At 39.1% G+C, this 27,445-nt stretch overlaps 1 protein-coding gene across 8 annotated transcripts in view; it reads left to right on the forward strand.

The window, feature by feature from the left end:
• ASPH (aspartate beta-hydroxylase) overlaps positions 1–27,445 on the forward strand; it is a 196,459-nt gene that overhangs the window by 73,070 nt on the left and 95,944 nt on the right. For all 8 annotated transcript variants that reach the window (XM_074318815.1, XM_019752429.2, XM_074318811.1 and 5 more), the window contains 7 exons: positions 443–499; positions 987–1,034; positions 1,482–1,514; positions 6,285–6,323; positions 6,717–6,752; positions 10,807–10,851; positions 21,223–21,264. In XM_074318815.1, the coding sequence (XP_074174916.1) occupies positions 443–499; positions 987–1,034; positions 1,482–1,514; positions 6,285–6,323; positions 6,717–6,752; positions 10,807–10,851; positions 21,223–21,264 (300 nt within the window). The remainder of the gene's footprint in view (positions 1–442; positions 500–986; positions 1,035–1,481; positions 1,515–6,284; positions 6,324–6,716; positions 6,753–10,806; positions 10,852–21,222; positions 21,265–27,445) is intronic.

Raw genomic sequence — 27,445 nt, forward strand, 5'->3', positions numbered from 1 at the left:
ATGCCGTCTGGGAGTACCCGGGTGTTGAGTCCAAGTGAGGGGCTGAGACACGTGTGTCCTCACTCAGGCTCGTCGGCAGGTGCTTGCTGAGGGTGGGAAGAGGGTCCTGTGCTGCGGTCTCAGGCTCTCTGGTCTCTGTCGCTCTCGTCTCATTTTGTTTTGCTGAATGTAGTTGCATTTGCATAAGCTAAATAAGACTCTAGCTCCACTATTTTGTGGTTTGATTATAAATCCATTGTGGTGGGGACTGTCTTACTCATGTTTGTACTTAGCATTTAGCACAGGCAGTACTGTTTGTTCCACGGGCGAATGTGAGTTTGAGCATCATTAGAATTTGATTTTACATTTCTATCATTACTAGATATTGTGTTTTTCCTATTTTGAATATCAAGTGCATTCCTTACTTGAATTTGTAATTCCCTAATTATTTCCTAATTTATAGTTTCACAGGTCTATAAACAGGATATGGAAGAGATGATGTATGAACAGGAAAATCGAGGTTTGTGATACATGTTTCTGTGTCAGGCAGTGGCCAAGACTGGTCAACCCAGGGTTGTGGGTACACTCTGATTTGACAGAGTACTCTTTCTAATACTCATAATCATTTCTGGTTTCCCAGATAGTTACAGAAATTTCTGAATGTGTTTTAATATTACATGGAGAAATGAGGAAAGAAGCAGAAGTGTTTCTCAAACCACCGTTGAGATGTTGGTCTTTGTAGATCAGAGGCTGGAAAGAGTAGTTGGAAATTAATGATGGAGTGGAGTCAGACTCAGTTCAAATCCCAGTACTGCTCCTTCCTGTCTTTTGACTTGGAGAGCAAATTAAGGAAATTTATTGTCTTAAATTTTATTAAATGATAATGATACTCTCTATCTTACATGGTTGTGAAGATTAGAATTAATTTGTAAATAATTTAGAATGCTGGCTAACAATGTGTTTGGTTTCTTCATGTTTAACAAAGGTGTATATTTTTTTCTTTTTAGAGTCCATTGAACCAGTAATAGATGATGAAAAACGCTACCATGATGCAGGTAGGGATGAATATTTGCATGAGATTTTAAATATTACTTAAGGCTTTGCAGTTTCAATGCTATGCTCACATGGTGATTTTTACCTCAAAAGAGACAAAGAAGTGATTTTAACACATAATGGAAGACTTTTAGCTTTGTAACAAAATTCGATTATTAAAAGAATATCGGGCTTTCATATTTCACCTCATCTACCACTGGCTCCATAGCAAAACAGGATATTAATTCCCAACTCTACTTTTGCATATGTAGCTTTATGCCAGTTTGAGAAATTTGTATGAAAGTAATTTACCTGCCCTTTCTTCTAGTTGTTTTTTCACTGACTATGTAGACAATAATGTTTAAAGAAATAGAATTTTGTTTTTGAGATTAAATTGTGTTTTTTAGCTAAGCAATTACACAGAATGATTCATTTAATACTTATTTTGGTTTTCATTCTCTTTTTTGCAGATGACATAACATACCAAGACTATGATCAACAAGGTTTGAAAATGCTTCTTAACCTTCAGCCACCTACTGGTTTTGAAATCTACTCATAATTTGAATGTATAGTATACAGAATAATGGTTTAAGCTACAAAAACCATAACTCAAAACATCCAAATGAATGGTAGTTTTCAAATAATTTACTTGGGGAGATTGTTTACCTATTTTAGTGCTTCTGCCATTGCTTAAATAATTTCATAAACTCATTGCAAGTTGCCTTTGGAAACAGTTAAAATTATTCAAGGAAACTTATCTCAGTACTTTATACTTATAGCTGTTTTTAGACTAAAATATGTGTTGTGTTTGTTAAACTGCTTTGGTCTGAGTTTAACTACTCTAGATGCTTCTACAAATAAATCCCACTCTTAAGTAAGGGTGACTGATCTGCCAGCTTGGAGAAAGGTGCAGAAGAATTTCATTCCAGGGTTAAAGGCAGCATAGAGTAGTTCTGGCAAATTTGTGGTCTGATTAGCATTAGATTCAGATGTAGAAAACTAGAGCTCCTTTTGTCGCCCAAGCACTTCTTGTGCTGTTTCATTAAACACCACGAAGTAGATTATATTTCTGCTACGTCCCAGAGGAGAGAAATACAGTTAAGAAAATGTGTAATAACTAATTTGCATAAGTTCATATGACTGACAAATGAGGGAGCCAGTGGTGTATCCTTTTTATTCTAATAACTTCAACAATGACTGTAGAAGGAAAGAAGTCAGTCAGGTATAACTTTTTGTGTGAACCAAGCAAGATGAAGAAATGTATAGTGCTTGAGTCAAATATGAGGGCTTTCTATGTGCGAGCTGCTTTTAGGGCTTGGCAGTCAAATAGGAATATATTACAGAGTCCCTACTTTCAAGAAATTTGTAGTCTCATGATAGTTGGTGAATTTCAACTGAAGAAAACTAGGAGTAGCTGTGTGTAGGCATGATAAGCTAATTTATTAAGCATGTGTGTTTAAGATTTGACACCCTATGGAGATTACCATCACAGTGGCTATTTCTACTGGGATATGAATGACACCATTGGAAGATTTCTGGATTCTATCTTTAGGCACTTATGTTTTTTTATAAGAAATTAAATAATTTGGCCACTATGATTTCATTTAGATTTTCTTTTAAATTTTGAAAAGAAATTTTGAAGAAGAAAATAGGAAACGAAAATGTAGAGGTAGGATTTGAAATGAAATGAAAGCACACTTTTCTAATTTCTGCCAGTCATTGTAGTGTTTTCTTCACTATACTGGAAAGAACATGTTTGGAATGCAATTTTCAGACCAAACTTCAAAATGTAGAGAACCTCAAAATTAAACTTGAAAGAAGTGTAAAATTAGACACTGTGCTAAAAAGATGTTGTATAAATAAATGTAGTCTCATCGGCAGAATATCATAATAAATATAATGTAAAATGTTAACAAACAATAATAAATATGACCTAAAGGGTCATCAAGATTTGGTGAGATACTTTGAATTAGAACTTGAATTGAGATACTTGCTATAGAACATGAACATTTTCAAACAAAATAGATCTAATAGAACATAGGATTATTCACTATGTGCTTAAAAGATACCTTTGGGGAATTCAGGTGAAACAGTAAGTAGGGTAGCGACAAAACCATTTTTACAGTGTTTCCCCGAAAATAAGACCTAACCAGAAAATAAGCCTTAGCATGATTTTTCAGGATGATATCCCTTGAACATAAGCCCCAATGCGTCTTTTGGAACAAAACTTAACATAAGACCCGGTCTTATTTTCAGGGAAACACAATAGTGGAAAACAGAATATATTCTATAATAAACTCCCCAAACTCTAGAAAACATATGGCTTACTAAAGTTGTAGATGGAACCAGCAGCTTTGTACATAAGAAATAGCCTAGAAAGCATCAAGCCTACGCTGGATACACCTGGAAAAGAATAGTACAGTCTTACCATCTAATTGATTTATTTGTTCATACACTATATATATATTAAGTATCTTGTGTCCCAAACGTAGGACTCTGGAACAATTCCAGTGAGGAACACACATGGCCCCTATTCCCGTGGACGTTATATTTTCGCAAGGGGGTAGAAATTACACAAATAATTTCAATTTAGTACTGTTACAATTGTGCTAAGTGCTGGTGAGAATGAGTGTCGTGTGTGACAATATAGTAAAGACTAGTTCCTGCGTGAGGGAAGGTGTCCCTGAAGTTGAGCTGAAGAGGAGAGCAGTTGACGAGGGAAGGGGGAAGGTGCCCGGAACACAGTATGAAGCCTCTGAGGTGGGAAGATGTGTAATAAGTGCTGAGACTAAGAAGAGACACGTGGACTGAGATTGTGAGTTGGTTCTGGTCCAGAGGATGCCTGTAGGTAGGTCAAGGACATCCATCTTCACCCTAGGGCACTGTTCAGGGCACGACAAAGTCAGGTCTGCGTTTTGTCAAGGTCGATCTTTCTAACATGTAGCAAATAGACTGGAGAGAGACAAGAGGAGACTTGGGGAGCCAGGTAGGTTACTGCCGTTCTCCACATCTGATCTTGCCCTGACTCACATCTCTGCTAAATGAGGAGTCACGGGAGATGAGTCTCAAGAAAGGGGTGGTCAGCAGTGTCCCATGCCGCTGAGGACACTCAGCTGAGCACTGAAAACATGCGTTCGCTCTAGACCTACAGGGCCTCTCAGCGACCTGGGTCAGAATTCTTCAGTGGACAGAAGCGAGACAAAAATGAAAGCAGTTTAAACCAGGGTGGTGGCCCTGAAGGCGAAGGGCAGTAGACAAAAGTTGAGAAATATTAAAAGATAAAATCAACAGGGCTTGATGTGTGGGTGTCGCGGGGGGAGAGCACGGTGTCCAGAGCACGTCACTGCTCTGCCTTACGCACTTGATGGAACGCAGATGCTGTTTTACTCAGACAGGCCAGACTGGCAAACAGGAACTGAGCCAGATGGTCCGGTCCGTACGTGTTGACAGTTCAGGTTGAGATAGCTAATCAGCTGATCGGTTATGTTTGGATGTCAGAAGAGAAGTCTAACTCATGGTTGGGAGTTTGAGAATCATGAGTATATACGTGTAATTGAAGCCAAAGTCTGAGCGCCTGGAGAGGATAAAGTGAGAAGAGAGGAGGTTCCATGTTTGGACTTTGATGAAAGCCGACATTTAATGACTGAAGAAAAGGATGAAATGAGGAAGAAGATTGAGAAGGAGAAACAAAGGAATAAGAGGACGGTGTGGTCACACTGGCGTCCAAGGGCAATAGTGTTTGACAAGAAAGTTGCTGCTAAAAGATGTAATATGTAGGGGTGGGAAGTGTCCACTAGATTAAATGTGGTGCTCTTCTCTTCAGAAACAGAAACAGACTCATAGGCACAGAGGGGAGGAGGTGTGGGGGGATGGGAGAAAAGGGTGAAGGGGAGCAAGAGATACAAACTTCAGGTATAAAATAAATAAGTCGAGGGGATGTAATGTACAGCACAGGGAATATAGTCAGTATCATGGTGACAGATGGTTATTAGATTTATGGTGGTGATTGCTTTGTAAGGTATATAAATGTTGAATCACTACGTTGTACTCCGGAAAGTCGTATAATATTGTATGTCACCTATACTTTAATAAAAAGTAAAAAAAAAAAAAAAAAATGAGGTTCTCATTGGTGGTCTTAAAAGAGCCTTTTTAGGGATGTGATTGTGGTCGGAAGACAGATTGAGTAAGTTGAGGAGAGGCAGGGAGAAGATGAGACAGCAAATGTAAGAGACTCTTCGAAGAAATTACACTGAAATGGAGGAAAGAGAGGGCCAGGGGAAGTGGGCTCAAGAAAGGGCTTTTATTTTTAAGTCAGTAGAGACTTGAGCATGTTTAAATACTGAGACATGGTCAGGGTGGCAGACAGAGTGAGCAAACACTTACTGCTCCTTTGTCTTACAAATGCCACTAAAAGGACAGAGCACAATATATTAAAAATTGTCCCTTGCTGCCAGCACTGAGAAAAATATGTCTGAAAGATAACAGGTGCTCAGCATTTTGTCTGTATTAAATGAACAAAAAGAATAAACTTATGACCGTGCTAAGAAAATAAGAAAGTTTGCTGTCAGGGTAGGAGAAGCTTTGAGGCATTTTGGAAAATGGAAAAAGCAGGCATCAGGTAGGTTTAGAAAGCGGTGACCCAACCGGGCATGAGAAAAGACTGCAGAGACAAGAGCTGTCTGCAGAGCAGAGCAGAGAAGCAGTAAGCCCTGGGCAAGTCAGTAGGAGGAGAAATGGGTGGTGGGCCATGGCTGGGTCGTGAATTACAGGCCTGCCAGCTGAACCCTCATTCTCAGAGGCTGGTGCCAAGAGTGTTTGCCCCCAGGTGACGATCTGAGATGTTTTCCCTAAACAAACTTGTGGAAAACTTGACCTAGAGTGGGGAGCGGGATTCAAGTACCTCAGAACCTCTGCCACAGACACGAAGAAAATAAAAAACGGAAATTCAGTGCCACCTGGGAATAAACAGACTATTGATCCTGAAAACAAATGGTTGGGGAAGAACCTTAATTTTCCCCATTTTACAGGAAGGAAGCATGTGTAATTGCCCATCTCCTGTGCCTAACAAGTGGCTGACTTGAAATCTGGCCTGCTTTACTCACTGCACACCAAACTCTTCCCCACCCTGCCCTGTAGCGTCCCAGTGCCCATGACAGCTTCCGAGTTCAAAGATAAACTAGACATAGTTTCTGCTCTTGAAGCACACAGCCAGTGTTGTGTCATAATGAGAGTTATGCACTGCTAAAGGATTCTTTTTTCTGTGTATTTTACAGTCTATGAACCACCGGAAAATGAAGGGGTAGAAATTTCAGGTAAGCTTTTTCTCTAAGCAGATATTTCCCCCTGCAAGACCCCTTGTATTTGTTAAAACTCATATAACTTGTGGAATAAAGATAGATGTATTAATAGTAAGAAATATACGACATTTTCAAGTCACCAAGGAAATAATTGAATATTGTCAGTATATTTGTTCCCTACTTATGGTGCAAGTTTTATGTCAACAGGGATAATATCAGCCTGTTTGATGTATTCTTGGAATACAATTTGGCAATTAAAAGTTGATCTGCATGTATAAATACTTGTGAGTCTCTGTAAGAAACCCCAGTCTACAAAGAGCCAAATTTAGGTATCTGAATGGCTATAAATTAATTCAGGGATCTAAAGGAGTTGAGCTAATGTAAGATGTGTTTCTTTTCTTTTTTTAGATAATGCTGTGGAAGATTCACACAGAATTTTAGAAGGTAAGTTGATTTCATAGAGATGGTGTTATTTTCCATATTAAAAATATGTTTACGCATTCCACAAGTATTTACTGAGCACTTTCAAATCTTTCTACAGTGCTCGGGGTAGGAGGATGAGCGTGAGTAACACAGACAGAATTCCTCTTTCCATTGGGGTTGGCATTCTAGTGGCCAGATGATACAATAATTAAAGGTTATACAAAGTGCAGTAACAGATAAAAACAGGATAGCATAACAGAAAATAACTGGTTAGAGTGAGGAGGGCTACTTTAAATTTCATGAGAAAGGGTTAACCACTGGCAGAGATGGGTTAAAATTTGGGTCCATTATATTATTTAGCTGGGAAATATATATATATATATATATATATATTTTTTTTTTTTTTTTAAATAAAGGGACAGTTTCTGAAAAATTAATATAATTGCATCTATTACACAGTGGTGCTTCAACACAACTTAGATTTATATACTTTTTGGCAGTTTGCGTAGTTCTGTCACATATGTTATTTCAGCTGCTCCTCGCAGTAGACACTGAAGAGGAGGTGGGGAATATGTCACCCCTTCTTTTACAAGTGGACTGATGCTGGAGGGAGGTGAAGTGGCCAGAGGTGGCCAAGCGGGGATTCATCCAGGCGTGGGGTCTGCAGTTGGCTCTGAGGTCCATGCACTTGAGCAGCAGCAGGTTGCCACAAGGAGCATGTAGCGGAGGATTTTGCTCACAGAATTACTCTTAGGGTTCATTTCTGAGCTGCTAATTGTCAATTTTCAGACTAAATATTACTGCTTTTGAGCTTGGTTAGGCAGACGCGATAGTAGTAGGTGCCTGAAATGGGAGCAGACAGGGAGTCGTGTGGGCAATGGGAGGTGCTAGACATGCCCGCATTGTCCACTTAGCGGCCAGGAGAGAGTCCTGCACAGGCGCCGTGGGACCACTGCACAAGCACATTCATCTCTGTGTAGCGGGCTGGGTTGAGTTCAGATTTTCTCCCACCTCCCATTACTTAGTTCTCTATGAAGAATATAGATAGTCTGTGAGAATCAGAAAATGGAAACCCAAAATTCCTAAGGAGAACTTCATCCAACCCACACCACAAATGGTGTTTTTATAAAAGAACTAACCGCACTATATGCAGCTTGGCCCTGCCTTTCTTGTATTGGAAATACAGTTTTCTCCTAAGACTCAAGCATTTTGATAAGCCAACCAGTAGAGGCTGTTAGGGGAGTTCCTTCTGGTGGACAGTGGGCCTCTGCACTGTATCATTAGCCCAACCCGCAGTTTCTATGCTCCTGTGGCAGCACCCAAGTGGACAGGGAGATGGAGCTTATCCTCTTTACCTGCCCACCAACCTTCTCTTTTCCAGCCTTCCCTTATCTTGGCTGTTGCATCAGTATATAGTGGGATTCCCAGATGAGATGTGGGCGTCATCACTTCGTTCTCTGCCCCCTCCATCTCTATGGCTAATCCCAAGTGCTGTTAAAGAGGCGACCTAAACATTTCTCAAGTCCATTCTTTTCTCTGTAGCTCCACTGGTCTAGTTCAGCCCCTCATCATGTTCCTGGACAATGGCCAGAGCCTTCTAGCGAGTCTTACTGACTCATATGCTTCCCCGGCAGATCCATCTTCCACCGTTAGGATGCTCTCTTCAAAAGTACAGATTAGCTGTATCCGTTCTGTGCTTAAACCCTTCTGTCCTTCTGCATCAGCACAGTAGCCTTACTTTCTGTTGCAGGAAACAGAAAACCGAATTTGAATTGGCTTAAGCAATAAAGACACAGGAAGATAGGTCAGCTGGGCCTTGGGGGATCTAGTAAGAAACTTGGATTATATTCTAAGTATAGCAAGAATCTATGGGAATAATTTAAGTAAGATAGGGCATAATCTGATTTACGTTTTGCAGAATTACTTCCACATCTAGTTAGAGAATGGATTGGATGGAGCAAGAATGGAAGCAGAAACCACCCTATTAGGAACGTATCGGGTACTAAGCCAGGGAGGTGCTCATGGTGGCCTGGAGTAAGATCATGGCAGTGGAAATGGAGGGGAAAGTTTGAACTTGAAATATACTTTAGAATTACAACTGATGGAACTTTCTGATGTTTGTGAAGTAAGGAAGACTAAGGCGGGCTTTGGTTTCGTGTGAATAAGTGTTGTATGCTGGTGCCGTTTACTGAGAAGAAAACTAGGTTGTAGAAGGAACAGGTTTACAGCAGAAAAGGCTCCATATTAAATATTTTAAATTTGGGAATTATGTGAGATTCCCAGGCGGAGGTGTCAAGTGGGGAGTTGGAAATGCCAACCTGAACCAGGTGGGCGAGATCTGAGATGGATATGAATGCTTGGGAGCCATCCTCCTGAGATGGTATTAAGTTCATGGAAACGGGTGAGGTCATTTTGGAGGCTGAGCTGTAAGAACTCCCGACACTGTGAGGTTTGGTGGAGCAGGAGGAAAACCAGTAGAGAAGAGCATGCAAGAGCCAAAGTGAAGAGGGAATGTGCACCGGGCTGCTGCCATTGCCTTTCGGGACTAAGAACTAATCACTTGCGTTTGGCAGTGTGGAGGTTGTTGGTGATCTTAGCAAAGGCTATTTGAGTAAATTGATGGGAGCGAAAGCCACACTAAAGTGGGTTTAAAAAGTCCTGGAGTAAGAAAAAGTCAGCTGTATCAATAGACAACTCTTTTCAGGTTGTGCTGATATAATTAATTAGCTAATTCCTTTTATAAAATCCTCTTGTTACATCATTACCAAAATAAGTTTCAGATAAGTTTGTTAAATGTACATTTTTTAGGATAAGCTCAGATGAAAATTTAATTTATCTTGTAATAAGGCTTTCCTGGTATAACATCAGTGATGAAAATAACAATGGAAATGATACTTTGTGATGTATACAGTTTTTTCAAATGTATCTAAAATGACAAAAGTAAAAAAAGAAATTCTGAGAAAAAATATTGGTGAAGTTGGTAAAGTGTTAATATGTCTCTAAATTATTAAGAACAAAATAAATGGGCAAACCATTAACAAACCAGTCACAACATGGAAAGCTAGTAAACACTAAAGGTATTGCCACTAAAAGAAGAAAATGTACCAGAATATTAATAGTTAATCAGCAGGAATATGTGTGGGTTTTTTTGTTTGTTTCCTTTTTACTTTTGTGTAAACTATTTATAAATCTTCAATTTTGAGTGTGTGTCATTCTTAATAATTACATAGAAACAAATTAACGCCAGAAAAAATGATAAAAATAGCTGCATAAATATTTTGAGTTTTAGAAAACACTATTAAAAATACCTTCTTTTGACCAAAACCTGTTCCAAATTTTAAGAAGCAAAAGGAAAGCTGATATAATTTTATCTCTAGATTAAGGTAATATCACATGGATTGTTTGATATGAAGATATTAATATGTGATGTAATTTTATAGAGTGAATTAGATCAATATATTGTTATAAACCAATGGGTGGTGAGATCTACAGTCTCCTTTGTTGTAAGTGGTTGAAACAACCAGGGAAAAAAGGCAAAATGTTAAAAATTTATATGCACATTTTTGGCTTGTCTCAGAATATGTTATCGTGAGTATTGTTTTTCATAAAACTTTGATGAGGATAGTAATTTATTTTTAAGATTCTATTTCAATTTAATTTATTTGTGTTTCATTCACATTAAAATTAGGGTTATGAGTCAAAAATTTATTCATGAAGAAACAGGGTGTTTTAAATGTCTTTCTTCAGCTTTCCTAACAAGTCTGATAATAAAACTGTGGTTAAAACCTAAGTTTTTTAGTTCATATCTCCTCTGCCAAGCAGTGAGTTTTGAGGTTAGTCAGTTAGATAGATAACGTGGTAAAGCCTATTGTAATTAACACTGGAAAAATATACATTTTGAGAAGTTATAGCTAACTCTTTGTTGTGATTGTGTAAAACCTAATGTTTTTCTAATGATTGCAATTGAATCCCAAAGAAGTCTAAAAATAATCAACGTAACTTAAATACCAGGAACCTGTATTTTAAACATTGGTCAGCAATATGTAATGGATTGTAATTTTATTATTTACTGTAGAAGTACGTGTGCCCCCAACAGAAGAACAGCAGGAAATACCACCAGGTATGGCCTTTTGTTAGATGTATTGCTATTTTCTTTTTTTATTTCGTTTAAAATATGCTGTTGATATTCACACTAGCTGTATGAAATCAATCTATGAAGAATAAAAGTCCTGAGAAAGAAGGATTAATTATACCTAAATTGAAAAAGAAAATTTTCATTTTGATCAGGTGAGCCAAAGTAATGGAAAAAATACACATCAGATTCAATCTAGTACATATTTGTTGAGCAGGCATTTGAGGAGTATTAATGATCAAAGTGCCATATGATTTTTGCCGTTATAGATGGGAGTGGAAATTAGAGTTTTATTTTCTTCCCCACCCCCCCTCCCCCCATTTGTTTTGACTGACAGGCTATGTAATGGATGACATGGAATGAGAATTGCCTTAAGATGGAAGTTCCATAGCACATACATTTCTGACATTAGTCCTTTTTTTCCCCGTTTCCCATCTGCCTTGAGAGCATCAGCAGTGGCCCTTGCAGTCCAGGCTGCCTGAGACTTGTTAGGACTCCCTACCTAGGCTTTCCTTTCAGCCCACTGTGTTAACCCCTTTCTCCACTTTTCCCTGCCTCCCCCAACATGTTCCTCTTGTCATCAGTGAATTTAAAGAACGGAAAAAGCATTTTAACCACGGCCTGTGCTTTCCGATGCATTTTAGAGATGACATTAACTATACCTGCAATCAGGTAGGAGGATGGAAACCTCCTGTTTTCATAGTGGGAAAAAGTACTTTATTAAGAGAAGATTTTCCAAGACATCTTTTCCAAGTGTATTTCTTCTTGTGTCTGTGTTTTATTCCTATTTTTTTATTTTTGTGTCATTTATTGTTCAATTTTTACTCATAATTTTTGTATTATGCTGAATGTGTTTTGCAGCAATGCTGTGCATTAATTATTGATTTTGATAGGAATAATTGTGCCTGCCAAAATTTATTGGATACTGTATTTCCAGGACAAAAACTTCTTATGATTAAAGACTATTTTTATTTATACCTCAGCTCGCGTTTGCTTATTTAACAGTTGGAATGTTTTAGGTTTTGATAGTTGTCATACCATGTACATTTATAAAAATATATACAAATACTTAAGAGAACCGAACTGTTGTTATTATAATATAAATGAGAAAAGGAATCCATGGAAAAATCCGTCTTTTACATGACGGCTATTGGGCGTATATGTACCGTATTTTGCCGTGTATAATGCACACCTTTTTGTCCAGATTTGTGAGGGAAAAATAAGGATACACATTATACATGGGTAGTACTAATTCCATATCTATATAAATGTTTTTCATTATTTTATTTATGCTTATGAGTTAAAAGTGTAACTCTAGAAATCAATAATGATATCTATGCAAATTAATACCCTGGAATATGATGATTAGTTTTGTTGAACTTACAACAAACTTGCAACGATGAAGAATTCTTGGCTTTCTGTGATGCATAAATATAAATCTGTAACTGGTACATAAAATTTCTTATACCTTCTTGTGTTTTGTAATTGTTACATAAAATTTCTTGTACCATAATATGTTAAAAAAATAAATGCTAAAATTTCTTTATAATACAAAAAACAAGTACCTAAATGTAAACAAATAAAAATTTGAATTAAAATAATTAAAACAAAAGGTTTTTTTCCCTGAAAGTTTGGGCCAAAATCATGGGTGTGCATTATACATGGCAAAATACGGTATATGTGTATATATTTATATTTGGCGTTCAGGAAGGATGCACAGAGCAAGTAAAGTGCTATTTCTGTCCTACTTCTATAGTTTCCTCTGTATTGTTGAGTGACATGTCACAGAACGCCTTGTTCTAGCTTGAGAGGAGGCACAGCAGGTTACTGAATTTTGCATTTTGATTATTGTCCATTCCTTTAAAGAAAATTGTTTTACAAGTATTCCTAAAAATAGTGAGTTCTACAACATTGACTTTTTTCAGTTACAGTTCATGTTTTCTAATATTGGCTTAACTTTAGTGAAGATATGAAAGGTAATATTATTTTCGGACCAAAAATTCTATGTTTTATAAACTAAGCCCAAGAATTTCCTTGGAACATATCTCTAAAATACCAAGTAGTTAGAGTGCTGGAATAAGGTGCTTTTTTAGATGAGCTCTTTAACAACCGAAGCATATAAAAGTGAAAATTTGATTACTATGAAGACTTCCGGGCACATAATTAAGTTCCTAGTAAATGGTGACTGTCGCTATTGTTTAGTAATGAATTAGCTTTATCTGTGGGGTGGATCAGAGAAGCTGAATTCTGAAAAACCTGCTCAAGAAGTTGTAACCTGTAATTTGGTGTCATAAAATTCTGCTTGACCCACTGCACAGTTAGAGTTTGACCTTGCCAAAAGACAGTGTAAGAGCAAGAGTTAGCAATCGTTATTTTTAATGATTGCACTCAGTCTTACTTTATATTATAATTTTATTATTCAATTTTATACTAATAGTCATAAATCTGTATTCACAATCTCTTTGTACAGTAGGCTGCTTTTGTAATGGATGTGATTGCAGAAACTGTGGGTGCACTAATTGTAGGGCCTGTCTCCTTACTGCCTTTCAATCTTTAAAATTCTTTTATTCAATGGAAAACTCAAATTGAGGACCTCTGCAAAGTGCTGAATATTAGTTCACCTTTTCCTGGCCCTCAGAATTTAATTGATGATGATGACTTTGCCTTCCCTGATTATTCTAAGACTAGGTTATACAGTCTTAATATTGCTTATTAAAGTCAATAAAAATATATATTTATTGGTGTGATAATTCCATGGGGCAGGAACTATCTGTTTACCATTGTATCCAGCCACGTATTTGGGGATGGTGGATGCTAATATTATCTAGGTGCTCTTCTAAGCACATTGCATGAACTAATTCATTTAACATTTTCAGTAGCCCAAGAGATAGGCATGCTGTTATCCCCATTTTACAGATGAGAAAATTGACGCATAGCACAGCAGAGTAACCTGCCTGAGATCACAGAGCTGACAAGTGCCAGAACTGAGATAGGTACTTATTTTCTAGCTCCAGAGTTCACACTCTCAGCTGCTGAGCTCTAGAGGATTTTAAATCAATGAAGGCCGAGGAACTGATTAAGTTTTGAGAGCTGTTTTGGTCTGATAAAACTGAAGATGTATTCTTTGGCATTTATCTCTTAATATACATTAGTGTATCAGTTAGGACTAAGGAATGTTGAAGATGAGTTGATTCATTACAAAAAAGTAAGTTGTCCAATAGTTTAAATTTTGCCATCTTTTGTTGATATTTGTGAATTTATAAGTGCTTTGATGGTATACTCTTGGCAAGGATGTAAAAGGTCGGTCCTAAGAATTGGTCGTTCTGATATTAGAAGTCAAGCATTTTGAATACTAGATATTTTAAATTGATTTTGGAGTCCCTGTTTCTTTGGTGGATTTTTTCCCTTTCTCCTAAAACTCTTATTTTCACTTGAAATCATACAGCATATGTCTAGCAATATGACAGCATAAATATATGTGGCACAAATTGAATGATTTATGAAGGAATCACTTAGGAAATTCATCAGAGTAAAATTTCCTGCCAAATAACACTTTAAGATCATTTGACTAACTGGTTCCATCAAGAATTTTTCTGTCATACCATGCCACACACAAAAAAATTGTTTTTATATTTTGTGATTATAATCATGTTATCCAAAATGGAGATAACACTTGTCACTCATCCCACTGTTGATGTTCTAGCAAAGGTGATAGCTGCCCTCCGTTGCATCTGTCCAGAATGTTCGCTCATGCTCCCCTGTCCCCGGCCTTTTCTAACACTATGCAATAAGGCCCATAGCCAGTTTTAGGATGGCGGCACTAGGGGTCTTAGTGTATATAATAGGTGCCTAATATGCATATTATTGTTATTTATTTGATCATTTATTCAAGAAATACATATTGAGCACCTACTATGGTGCAGGCTCTGCAGTGGGGCAGTGAAGATAAATGATTCACAGTACAGTCCCTGCCTTGTGGAGGTTCACAGGCCTGTGGGCCAAGCGGAGTAAACAGCCAGTGCGATGTCCTAGCTTCTCAGTGGTGTGCAGGGCGGGAAGGAGGGATAACTAACCCAGCTTCTGGGGGCCGGGGGGTGAGATAAGGCCTCCCACATGTCGTGCTAGAGCCGAGTGTGGAGGTATTGGTAGAAGTGACAGGAGCCGGCAGGCGGGGAGCAGAGGAGGAAGTGCTCACAGAACAAAGACCAAGGCAGCGTGCCACGTACAGGTGTGAGAAGACAAGATGGGAAAGTAGGAGGTGTCACTCTTGATCTGTCCCATATACGATGTTTAAAATTTTGAATCTGGGCCTAAAAGTGATAGGAAGCCACTGAAATATTCCACTCAGAGGAGTCACATGGTGAAACCCACTTTTGAGAAAAGCAGTCCTGCAAGGAGGTGGCGACTAGCAAGGGGACATGGATTTATCGAAGCCAGAAATGGCGGAAGCCTGAACCGTGGTAGCAGGAATGGACAGGGGGTCGATTCCATGGAGATTGGAGATGGGCATAAGTTTGGGGAGAGGGGGCTGTGAAGGGGTGCAGTCGAGGGTGTTTCCTGTGTTTCTGACTTGGATGAGTGAGCGATAGAACCTTATTGGGGATGTAGAAGGCAGGTAGAAAGAGAGGGAGGGAGGTGACCGATGTTGGGTTTGCAGCTTGGGAACCACTCCTGAGTGGGGTCGTCCTCAGATATGTAGGAGCATGTATATGAGTCGTGCAGAATTGCACCTGAGCTTCAGTTCGTTTGCCTCTTTATCAGTACTCATCGTTACACTTGGAACAAGGCACCATGGTCTGAAGATGTTTCTGATTACACAGGTTACAGAAATGCCTATTCCTCTCACAGGCAAGTAATGGATAAATTCTAGGGGAACCTAAAGTCAAAGTCATTTTTTGAAGCTTTTTCTATTGATGTGTAATTTACACAAGAGAAGTGTGTACATGTTGAGCGCACAGTTTGGTGAACTTGTACATGTGTAAACATTCTTGTATCCACTACTCAGGAAGCTTCCAGCACCCCAGATAGCTCTCTCTCTTCTCCCTCTCAGGAATACCCCCGCCACAGGTAACTACTGTTCTGACCTGTGTCACCATAGATGGGTTTGTCTACTTTTGAATTTAATTAAATAGAACCATTAGTAAATTCACACACAGATACATATATACTTTTCTGTGTCTAGTTTCTGTTGTTCGACATCCTGTCTTTGAGTTTGATCTACTCTGTTACGTAAAATAATTTGGACTTATTCATTGCTATTTACTATAAATATACTACATTTCAAAAATCCATTCTACATTGATGGCTATAGTGACTGTTTCCATTTTTTGGTATTTTGAAGAAAGCTGCTATAAATAGTGTTGTACATGTCTTTTGGTGGGCATAAACACTCATTTCATTGGATGTATAAAAATATACATAGAATTCCGGGTTACACACAGACGTACACATGCACATATGTAGATAGACAAATGAATTGATGGATGGATAGATGGATAGATGAAGGAAGGGAGGAAGGAAGGGAGGATAGAGGAAGGAAGGAAGGAAGGAAGGAAGGAAGGAAGGAAGGAAGGAAGGAAGGAAATCCAGCTTTAGAATATATAAAATTGGAAACCCATCTTTAGTATATAAAAAATTGGCTGGGCCTGTATGTGTACCAATTCATTTTCTCTAATTGTGACATAGATCCAATGCTATGAGAGTAAAATAAATCCAATACTAATGTTTGGAATGAGAAAGTATTTGCAAAAATTGGGGCAGAATTGAATTTTACTTCTATTAAAATCCTGTCTTTTTTTTTTTTTTTTTTTTTACTGACCATTTATATTGTCAATTACATTAAAATTGGCATAAAATTATTAAAGTAATATATTTTAATTGCAACTTACAGTATGCAGTTGCTCCTTGAAAGTCCTTCCTAAATTTGTTTTTCAAATATCATACTAGATTTTTTTTCTCTACTATGTTTCTTTTTAATACAGTGAAAATATTGATGGGAGAAAGAAATTAATGCTTGGATTTCTCAAAAGATCAAAATTCTTAAATTCAGTTGTAATTCTCAGATACTCTAAAGAACCTCAAATTTTCATCAACAGCTTCGCAAGTTAGCCCGGGAATTTCTGTAGGTAGTTAGGTAGTTAATCATTCTGTTATCAAGTTGCCCTTCAGAGCAACAACACAGAAGCCAAAACATAATTTACTTCCGTTGGTGGGTTTTTGAAGTCAAATGAAAATGAAGCAATTTCACAGTCTCTGTGTGGTTGGTCCTTTAATTTAGATTTCCCCTTATTTTTGCAGATACTTAAAGCTTCAGAAAGACTGCCCCCACTACCACAAGAGGACCAGTCTAACCATACGCTCCAAAAGATGGCTGTGATAGATCTTGTGAAGTCATTACTGAGCAGACCAAGATCTTTGGGAATGAACACTAAAGATGTTTTGAATGAATCATAGTCCACTGGCATTTTAGTGTTGCGTTTTTTTTGTTTTTTGTTTTTTTGTTTTTTAGAAACAAAAATTACATGTAATGTTACATTCCTGCATGTCCTTTCTTGATAGCATTAGTGAATCCATTGCATTTCTTTTGTGTGTGACACAGCTGTTCATCCTCCTTGCATTGATGTGTGTTTCCCAGACAACATTTAATACTTATATTGATGATGTAGCCGCAATTGTCTTGGCAGGGTTTTAATATATATTAGTAGGAATTAACACTAACTCTTGGACTGACTTGTGCAAACTGCGTTAAACGGGATTTAAAGCCGTTAGGAGTACTTTGCATTAGCACTCTTAACACTAATAGAGGTCATCGTTAGCTGTGAAGATTTGAGTTGTATATATCTGCACTGATAACCTTTTAAAAATGTTTCCATTAGCTTTGAGTAGTCAGGGTAAAACTCAAACTTTGAGGTTCCTGTAGCTTTTAGCTCGTTAAATAGAGAAAAAAAAAATATTTCAGTGAACGTTTTAAATTATCATGGTTAATTTATTTTTCAGAAAGAGAGGGAAAAACTAAAATTCCTTGTTAGGGCCTAGAGAAAAGGAATGGCCTGCTATATCATGCAAAAATGCTTTTCGGCACCTCAGATTAATCATGTAATAGCTGTCGTCCATTCAGTATTTGTTTAAATTTTAGAAAATCTATATAAATTACCGGTGCATACCTTACAGATTGTTCTGCGTTTAGCTGATTAAGTAATGTCGTCACCACTATGGAGACAGCGCGGCGCTCTTACTAATAAAGTCGGTATCGCGTCTAGCTGGGTTGATTTAGGATGTGAAAAGCTGTCACGGAGCCAAATGCCTGCTGCTAGTTCACAGCGTATGAGCCTTGTCCTTTCTACACTGAAGAGTTTCTTCTGTTCTTAATGTGGTTATTTGTAGCTCAGAAATAGTGGCCGTGGTGAAAATACTCACTTGTTACCAAAGGAGGTAGCTACAGCATCCTTTTGGAAGGACCATGAACTATATGAAAAAACCGTAAGAAGTAGTTTCATTTATGTGTCAGGAGTAGCTCTTGATTATGTTAACATTGTTTTCAGATAAAGTGATGTTTTTCTTGCTCTTAGGGTTAAAATCAAAGAGAGTTTATATTTTTGTCATTATAGATCATAGTTATAATGTAGTAAGTTATGCAGGCCGACCCAGTGTGTAGTGACATCCCTAATAATAAGTAAGAAAAGCAATAATTTTCTAAAGCTGTGATATGGGTAATAGAGAGTTGCTTCTCAGATTCTAATAAAGCTCTTAATTCACATTGTGAATTATACAACACTACTTTTTATAAAGCCATATTTTTTTAGGGGCACTTAGGAGTGACATGGAACAGAGAAATGAGTAAAATAGATTCTACTGGATTTTAGTATATAATCATCTCTAGAACTCTAGAAATACAGGATTCATTATGCTGTGGTTAACTTCAAATACTTTTTAACTCCAAATAACTGAATTTATGAGCCTTGCCTTTACAAATACATGCCATGCTGAGCAACATCAGTGGATTTTCTAAAAATAATGTAAATGTCTTCTGTTTAATGTTATCTGAGTGCAATAAAACGCAGAAGAATTCTTCTCTATATTGTCGTTATTCTGAAGTATATTATTTTTTTTATTTTGTTACATAATAAAATCAGTTCGTTTTACACTTACTGGTGTTTTAGAATATTATAGCATTTTTGATGACTAAAATCACAAAGGACTACCTTCAACCCCTTTCCCAACCTATTTCTCGTAGGTAATGTTTATTTTGTTTAACATTTACAATTATTCTACATCTGCAGGGGCAGGATTACAATGAAATAGCCCCTGCATCCATCCTTTGTAGGTTTTTGTTCAGTCCTAGGAGTTTGAGTAATTCCCTGGTGAGGCCACCCTATCTCCCCTGTGCCCTTCTGTGAAGATATTAACATTAGCCTGGGGAATTGAGCTTCTGAGATTCTAGAAAGTATTGTTTTCTCCTACATCCCCAGAAGAAACAATTAAAATAAGACTTGAAACTAAGGGTAAACAGACTCACTTTCACTGCTAAATGCTTCATGTGTGTTAGGGAGTTGAGTTTTCCCAAGAGATGGGGGTTATCCCTGCTTGCAGACAAGAAAACTGAGGGTCTGAGATGCTGAACCCCCTGCCTGCCCAAGGCCACTCATGGTATTCTCGAGTGAACGCGTGGGTACCAGATAACAGATCACTGGGGAATGTGAAGGCGTTGCTGATACCACCAGAAAGAGCTTGCTGAGATTTTTGATGCTTTTCTTCAATCCTGTATCTCTGATGCCTATGAGAGTGCATCCTATTAAGTGATGCACTGCCTAACTTTATGACAAGGAGGGTATAGTTAATAAGATCAATAAGTTTTTTTTGTTTTGTTTTGTTTTTATGCTGGATACCTCCTGCAGCACTGGCCAGAAAGTGTATGGCAGTCAAATTTCTAAAACTCACTCTTTGCACAAGTCTGGTCTTTTGCAATTCTCTGGTTTTTGTTTCTCTTTCAAGGAAGGTAAAAAATGGCACCGTGGGAAGATCATATGCTTTGAAATGATGTAAACCACTGACCTTGAGAACTTTATGTGCTCTACTCTCTCAGTCTCAGCTTCCTCCTTTGCACAGAGTAGAAGATAAGACCTTCCCTCAGGGTGTCGGGGACAAGAGGCATATGAATACACTTAGCACTAAGCCTGGCACACTAGCTTTCGACGCTAGTTCCCTTCCTATCACCTACGGTTTCATAGGAGAAAAATTCTTGACCCACAAATATTTCTCTCTTGCATCACAAGCCTGCCTCAGATTTGCTTTTGTGCCCCCCCCCCACCCCTGAAAAATGAAATGTTTTATATGAATGAAGGTAGGAAATAGGACCAAAAAATTGGGTGATCCGTGATTGTATCCCCACCCCCACCCTGGTCTGTACCCACACCTTCTCATGTCTACTATGGGGAAAGGACAGAGTCTGATTTTTGTCAGTCTCCCAAACTGCCCCATTCCCACTCCAACACATATGTGTTCACACATGTTCCTAGAAATACCCAAAGACTACATAGGTACCTCCTGGAACTAATCTACTGGTCTACCTTGAAAATTTACTAGACACTAATCTGTACTAAACAGTAGGCCAGTGTGAGGTTATAGATGCAGAAGTTTGCTTAGAAACACACGGTCAGGTTATGTGCTGTTGTCTTTCATGTGGGTTGGATGTTCTTTGGCAGGTCCAGGTTCTCGGTGGGTTTCATTGTGCTTAGTAACCCCATTTGTGGGAGAGACACTAACTGTGATTCACCTAGTGAAAGGTTGACAGAGGTAGGCTCTCAGGCCCCTCTCAACTCCTCAGCAGGTGAACTACGGCACACCTGGGCTCAGGGCAGGCACCCCAGTGGCTCACCTGTGTATGTGTGAAGTCCTTAGAGGAACAAGACTAGTGTCCCCAGAGTATAACATGCATTCCTTTAAAGCTCACGATGCCTGTTATAAAGCAGTCTTATGTTTTTAGGAGACAATAAAAAATATTGAGCAAGCCTTGATATGGGCTTCTCCCTACCCCAGTTTGCCTTCGTTCTCACAGAGGTGCTTAGAGGAGGTGAACATGACGCACACCAGCTCTCATATAGATGCGGAACGCGTAGCCTGGCACCTGAGGCCTAGGTACTGCTCGGTGACTTTTCAAAGTAATTCAAATGAGTCTAATCTTAACATTTTGTGACAAATGTCATGTGTGAAGAATTCAGGACTTCGGAATATTGAATTGTTTGCCCAGAAATATTTTTCTTAAATTACATTGATTTGAATTCATTTAAATATAGTCCTATATTTTGAGATACTGAATGGTGACTTTCACAGTACTTACTTTGTCGTATCTTTACTTTTCAGAAACAAATCGGAAAACAGATGACCCAGAACAAAAAGAAAAAGGTGAGATTATCAAATAACCAGCCTTTTAAATATACGTCTGAAAAACTCATCATACCATCCATAACCAAAATGATGATTTTTATTTTATATCACTAGTTAAAGCTAATGGGTCTATTATTTCAATGACTTTGTCAACAAACATTTATTAATATTCTATATAAACATTTAGAGCTAAGTCTCTGGAGAGAGATTGCCTGGCTTCTAATCCTTATTTTGCCGTTCGCTCTGTGTCCTTGAGAATGACTGAACCTCTGTGCCTCAGTTTCCTCTTCTGTCACATAGCAATAGTGTTGCCAACTTCAGAAACGATAAGAATATTGTTTCCACAATAGTAATTAAGTGAAAATACAGGGAAAGTGCTTAAAGTAGCATCTAGTACAAGCAAAGCTCTCGGGAAATGTTAAATGGTATTTATTGTCACCTCTGTTGGCAACTGTGTTACCGTGTTTCCCCGAAAATAAGGCCTAGCCAGACGGACAGTCAGCTCTAATGCGTCTTTCAGAGCAAAAATTAATATAAGACCCGGTCTTATTTTAGTATAAGACTTATACTAAAATAAGACCGGGTCTTATATTATATAATATAATATATAATATAATGTAATGTAATATAATATAATAACATAATATAATATAATATAATATAATATAATATAATACCGGGTATTATATTAATTTTTGCTCCAAAAGACACATTAGAGCTGATTGTCCAGCTGGGTCTTATTTTTGGGGAAACAGGGTAGGTACAGAGATCCAAAGATTCCTAGAATGCATTGTCTTTTCTGAAGGAACTCCAAATTGTTGGAAAGAAAGCTATGCAAACAAAGTTACATCCATATAGAAAGGACCATTTCTGCCTCCCAAGAGTTTATTACAAAGGCATTCTAATAAATTTAACCCAGTACAACTTGAACTCTCATAAACGTTCCTAAACTTCGATTGAGGAGATATTTTTTTTTAATTAAACTTTATTGGGGTGACAATGGTTAGTCAAATTACATAGATTTTGGATATACAATTCTGTATTACATCATCTATGTATATCACATTGTGTGTTCACCGGAGGAGTTATTTTTAAAGTTAAAAAATTATATGAAGGATCAGAGTAGTGGTTACACTTTCAGGATCAACTGAATGAGAAAATCTTCCACGATTAAACAGTATTACAATTTCAGGAATGCCTGTCATCTCTAGTGGTGCAAAGTGTCTGCATTGAAAAGACACAGGACGCGTAATATCCAGGAGCTAACCTACTCAGTATGTAAATAATACCTGGCGAGCGTATGGAGTTGCTGGACCCAGGCCGTATTTCTGTAGCCCTACGCTAGGAACTAGGAATCTAGCTCATGCATTTTTTTTTTCCTGACTGGGTGTTTTTAATTTTTTATCAAAGTTATATGGAGGAAGAGTTTTAAAAGTTATGACTTAAAGAAAAGCAGTAGTCTTCTACCTTACTACTCTCTCCCCATGAATTCCATTCCCAACTTTCTTTCAGTGGTTTCCTCTAGTACTTACCGACCCATGACTAAATGTCTGGTTAATTCTGCCTTTCCTCAATATCGGGAATTCTCGGTTGCCTCTTGTGTACAGATGACTGGGGTTTATCTCAGTCCTCAAGCTCTCCCTGCTGCCTGACCTCCCCAGTCATCCAGTGTATTCTTGACGTACTCTGTCAGGTAATGATAAGCATTGAGGAGAAAACAAACAGCAGGGAGGAGAGTAGCAGCAGCTTTTGCGAGAACTAACCACTTCTACTCCAGATCACTTCCTCCACTTGGCCCACCCAATAGCACATTCTCTTGGCTTGTCCCCTCCTCTGTACTCTTTGCTTTTTCTCTCAATCTTTGGACGGAAGCCCCATGTCTCCCTGACTGTCAATCATCTGAGTGCGCCAGGGCTCAGTCTTCGGAGAGTTTCTCTTCACACACACTCCTTAATGATCTTGTCTAATCTCATGGCTTTAAATAGCTCAGTAAGTCGAAGATCACCACATTCCCCTGCAGCTTGGGTCTCTTCCCTGAACTCTAGGCTGGTATATCCAGCTGCCTGCCTGATTATCATCAAATCCTGTCACCTTCCCCAGGATATATCTGGAATCCAACTACTTCCTGCCGCCTTCACCCACTCCCCCCAGGTTCCAGCCACCACCATCTTTTGCATGGATTATTCCAGTTGCTGCCTCCCTGCTTCCACCTTTGTGTCTATAATCTTCCTCAAGACAGTAGTAGCCACACTGACGCTTGAAACCTAAGTTGTATCATGTTGCTGAGATGCTTCCTCAGAGTAAAAACAAAGTCCTCTGCAGTGGTTTACACAATCTGTCCTCTCTGCTTCCTCTTCCACTGGTTTCCGTCCCAGACTCGTGAACTGGCACTCCTTCCTTTGCTGACTCGACTCCAGCTACAGCCGCTTCCCTGCCAAGCATGCATGGACTCGGGGCCTTTGCACAGGCCGTTCCCCGCCAGGCTGAACATTCTCCCCCAGATCCCAGCTGGTTTGCGGCTGTTTGCTTCTTTCCCGCCTGTTGCCCCCTCAGTGTGCCTCCCTACCCATCTTATTTCAGTTGGCAACCCTCTTACGCTCTATTCCATTTCTTTGCTGTGTTTTCTCCATGGTAATTACCACCGTGCAATTGTATTTGATAGTTTAAATCTTTAGTGTTTATTTTCTGAACTTCTCACTGGAATCAAGTTTTATCTATTTGCTCACTGCTGCATTGCATGTGCCTGACCTATAGGAGGAAGTCAGTAAATGTTTGTTGAATGAATTTCTATTATTTTTTAATGACTAGAATAGACATTAGAGGCTCTATAAGACCCAAAGTAGTAAGAACCAGAGCCACACAGCATTCGTAGGGCAAAAATATATGGGAGACCCGAAACTTGAATGGAGAGCGAAAACTATGGGAAATCTGTGGGAGACCAAACACTTTGGTCACGCTGGGGTAAGAAGACACAGCTGTTGTCATCCCTAAAGACACCAGAGCGATTGTGTGGTTTCCTCTGTGATTGATGTGGACTCAGTGGACCCATGAATTCATCATCTTCACGCTCTTTGGAGCACAGAACTAACAAGGAGAAGAAAACCTGTATTTAAAAACTCTGTAACCTTCGGTTTCTTGGTCCAGAAATGAGGATAGTGATTCTCATGTGTCACAGGGTATATATACTTCATTGCAGAAGGATGAAAAGAAAATAATATCTGTAAATAATAAATGCAATCTGCTACTATTATCAATATCTAAACTTACTCTCCAAATATCCAAATATTTGCATGCCTGCTACTAGCCAGGCACTATTCTAGGCAAGTGGATAAAGGTGAGAGTAAGACAGACACGGTTCCTGCTTTCACAGCAGTCACATCTCACCAGGGAGTCCTGCAGCACACAAAAACTGAACTACTGATAAGCTCTGAAGGAAGCAGTAGGAGAGTTGGGGGAAGGGTGGGTCAGTGAATAAGGGAGGGAGGTCTCCGAGGAGGTTAGTGATTCCATCAGTGCGGCTCTGTGAACCCTCAGCCAAAAGTGCTCTGAGCACAGTCTGTGCAAATGTCCTGAGGTTGGAATGAAGGCCCTGAGAAGCTGACACACCCGGAACAAACTAAAAGCATGTGTGATACAGTCAGAGAAAGTCAGGGACCAGAGTATGTCAGCAAATCTGGACGTTTTTCCTTCATGCAGTGGGACACCTTACCCAGCCCATGCGAGTGTCTGTGCAAATCAGAACCTTTCTCATTCACACACTGACTGGTTGGTTTGCTTCTGGGAAGTCCACCCCAGCCCATTCTTACAGAGGTGGAGACACAGGAGGGGGGGTTATGGGCGTCATTTATTGCAAGTGGTGAACACATGCGAGCGCTGTCCCAGACTGCCACTCACAGCGTTACTTGGAGCCACATAACGCTGCTCACTCTCCAGAAGCTCCATTTCATCCTTGGGGGCCGTGCCCCCCTCTGCACTGCCCCATGTACTCTGCACAGCTTTATGCTCCAGGGGTTCTGACCCTAAAGGGAATTTTCTAAGGCAGGGGGTTGGGCTCTTGGCTGTTTCTTCACAAAACAGTGGAATCTGTGCAATAGTTTCTCTTGATGGTTCATCACTCTCAGTCATGTAATACTGACAGTTTATGTCAGTACCAGCCAAAGGATATTTGTAACTACAGTATTTTATTGAGTGTGAAATGCAGGCATAAATGTTACTACAGATTCATTGTAAACCCTGTTTGAGCAAATTGTCAGGTTTGGGAATTCCACTTATTTTTTACCCAGATTTATATGATGCTGTTAACTGATAGGGAAGAGGGAAGGAGAAATCTTCCATTTTTGGAAAAGGTAATGAAAGCATCAAACGTTTTGATAGTCAGATTTTAGTTTCATCATATGGAAATGGAGATTTTTTTATGGTAATTATAAATTTATCCGAGGTTGAATTATTAGGTTGCCTAATTTTCCACTTGTATTATCTTTCCTCCATTATATTGATAAGCAAATATTGATGAGAGTGGGAAGATTTTGTTTTTATTAAGAATTAAAAATTATATGATTCCTTTCTTTTAGAGAATTGTATTTAGTTGATTTGATAGAGTCACGGGTTTGGGATAGGGTTTAGTCCAAAATAGGCCCTCATTTGGAGATGCCAGGTTCTTAAATTGAATCAGATTATTTATATCCGTTTTAGATAAAATTGCTATATCAGTTTCTCCCCACTGGATGTCATCTTTTCCCACATATTCCATATTCCATAACCATAAAATATGAGTGTGAACTACAAAGTAAGGCAGTGCAAAAATGGCTTATTAGATGTCGAATTAAACAATTATTTTGTATTCATTTAGTTAATAACATATTTGAGTACCTACTGTGTACCAAGCCCTGTTGTAGGCACTGGGGCCAAAATAGTCAATAAAAACAAAGCCCAGTTCTCATGGTACTTACATTTGTGTGTATAGATATATGATTAGAATATATTAGAATAGGCAGTGGTAACTGGAAAGGAATATAAAATAGGAAAAGAGAATGATGGTGGGCAGGGTGTTGCTCTGATAGATAGGCCTCTGGGACAGTGACGTTTGGAGATGCAAGGGAGTGAGCTGTGCAGCCACCTACTTGGGAGAAGATAGCAATAGCACATTCCCAGTCCCTAAGGGGAGATGTGCTTAGCATGTGTGAGGATTAGTGAGAAGGCCAGTATGGTCTGTGAGGAGATTGTGAGGGGAGAAGGGAGTGTGTCAGATCACAGGGGTGGCAAGGTCCCTGTCACCAAGGTTCTTTGAAGAAGGGCTTTGTAGGGACAGACAGGTGGCTCAGTTGGTTAGAGCGTGAGCTCTGGGCCGTAGGGCTGCCGGTTCGATTCACACATGGGCCAGCGAGCTGTGCCTTCCGTAACTAAACTGAAGTCAGTGATCTGCCGCTGAGCTCCCAGGTGGCCAGATGGCTCAGTTGGTTGGAGCGTGGGCTCTCAACCACAAGGTGGCCGGGATGGTGGGCTCTGCCCCCTGCAACTAACAATGGCAACTGGACCTGGAGCTGAGCTGCGCCCTCCACAACTACGATTGAAATGACAACAACTTGACTTGGATGGAGCTGATGAGTCCTGGGAAAAACACACCACTGTTCCCCAATAAAAATAAAAAATAAAAAGAAGGGCTTTGTATGTCATCTTGAGAGAGACTGGGAGCCCTGGGATATTCCGAGCTGAAACTACTGTGATCTACCTTAGGGTTTTTTTGTTCGTTTGTTTTGTTTTTAAACATTTTTTTTAATTTAAATTGGGGAATATTGGGGAACAGTGTGTTTCTTCAGGGCCCATCAGCTCTGAGTCGTTGTCCTTCAATCTAGTAGTGAAGGGTGCAGCTCAGCTCCAAGTCCAGTCGCCATTTTCAAACTTTAGTTGTAGGGGGCGCAGCCCACCATCCCATGGAGGGAATTGAACCGGCAACCCTGTTGAGAGCTTGCGCTCTAACCACCTGAGCCATCCGGCCGCCCTGCCTTATGTTTTAAAAGCTGATTCTGGCACAATGGGAAGCAGGGAGACCACTTAGAAGATGATTGCAGTAGTCCAGGAGAGATGATGAAGGCAGGGTTTAGGGTGTGGGGTAGAGGTGGTGAGTGGTGGTTGGATCTGCCTATATTCACATATAAAGTTATTATCTGCTAGTGGATAGGCTATGGGGCATGAGAGAGAA

The sequence above is a fragment of the Rhinolophus sinicus genome, linkage group LG14 (genome assembly GCF_036562045.2).
Source record: "Rhinolophus sinicus isolate RSC01 linkage group LG14, ASM3656204v1, whole genome shotgun sequence".
In the NCBI taxonomy this organism is placed as follows: Eukaryota; Metazoa; Chordata; class Mammalia; order Chiroptera; family Rhinolophidae; genus Rhinolophus; species Rhinolophus sinicus.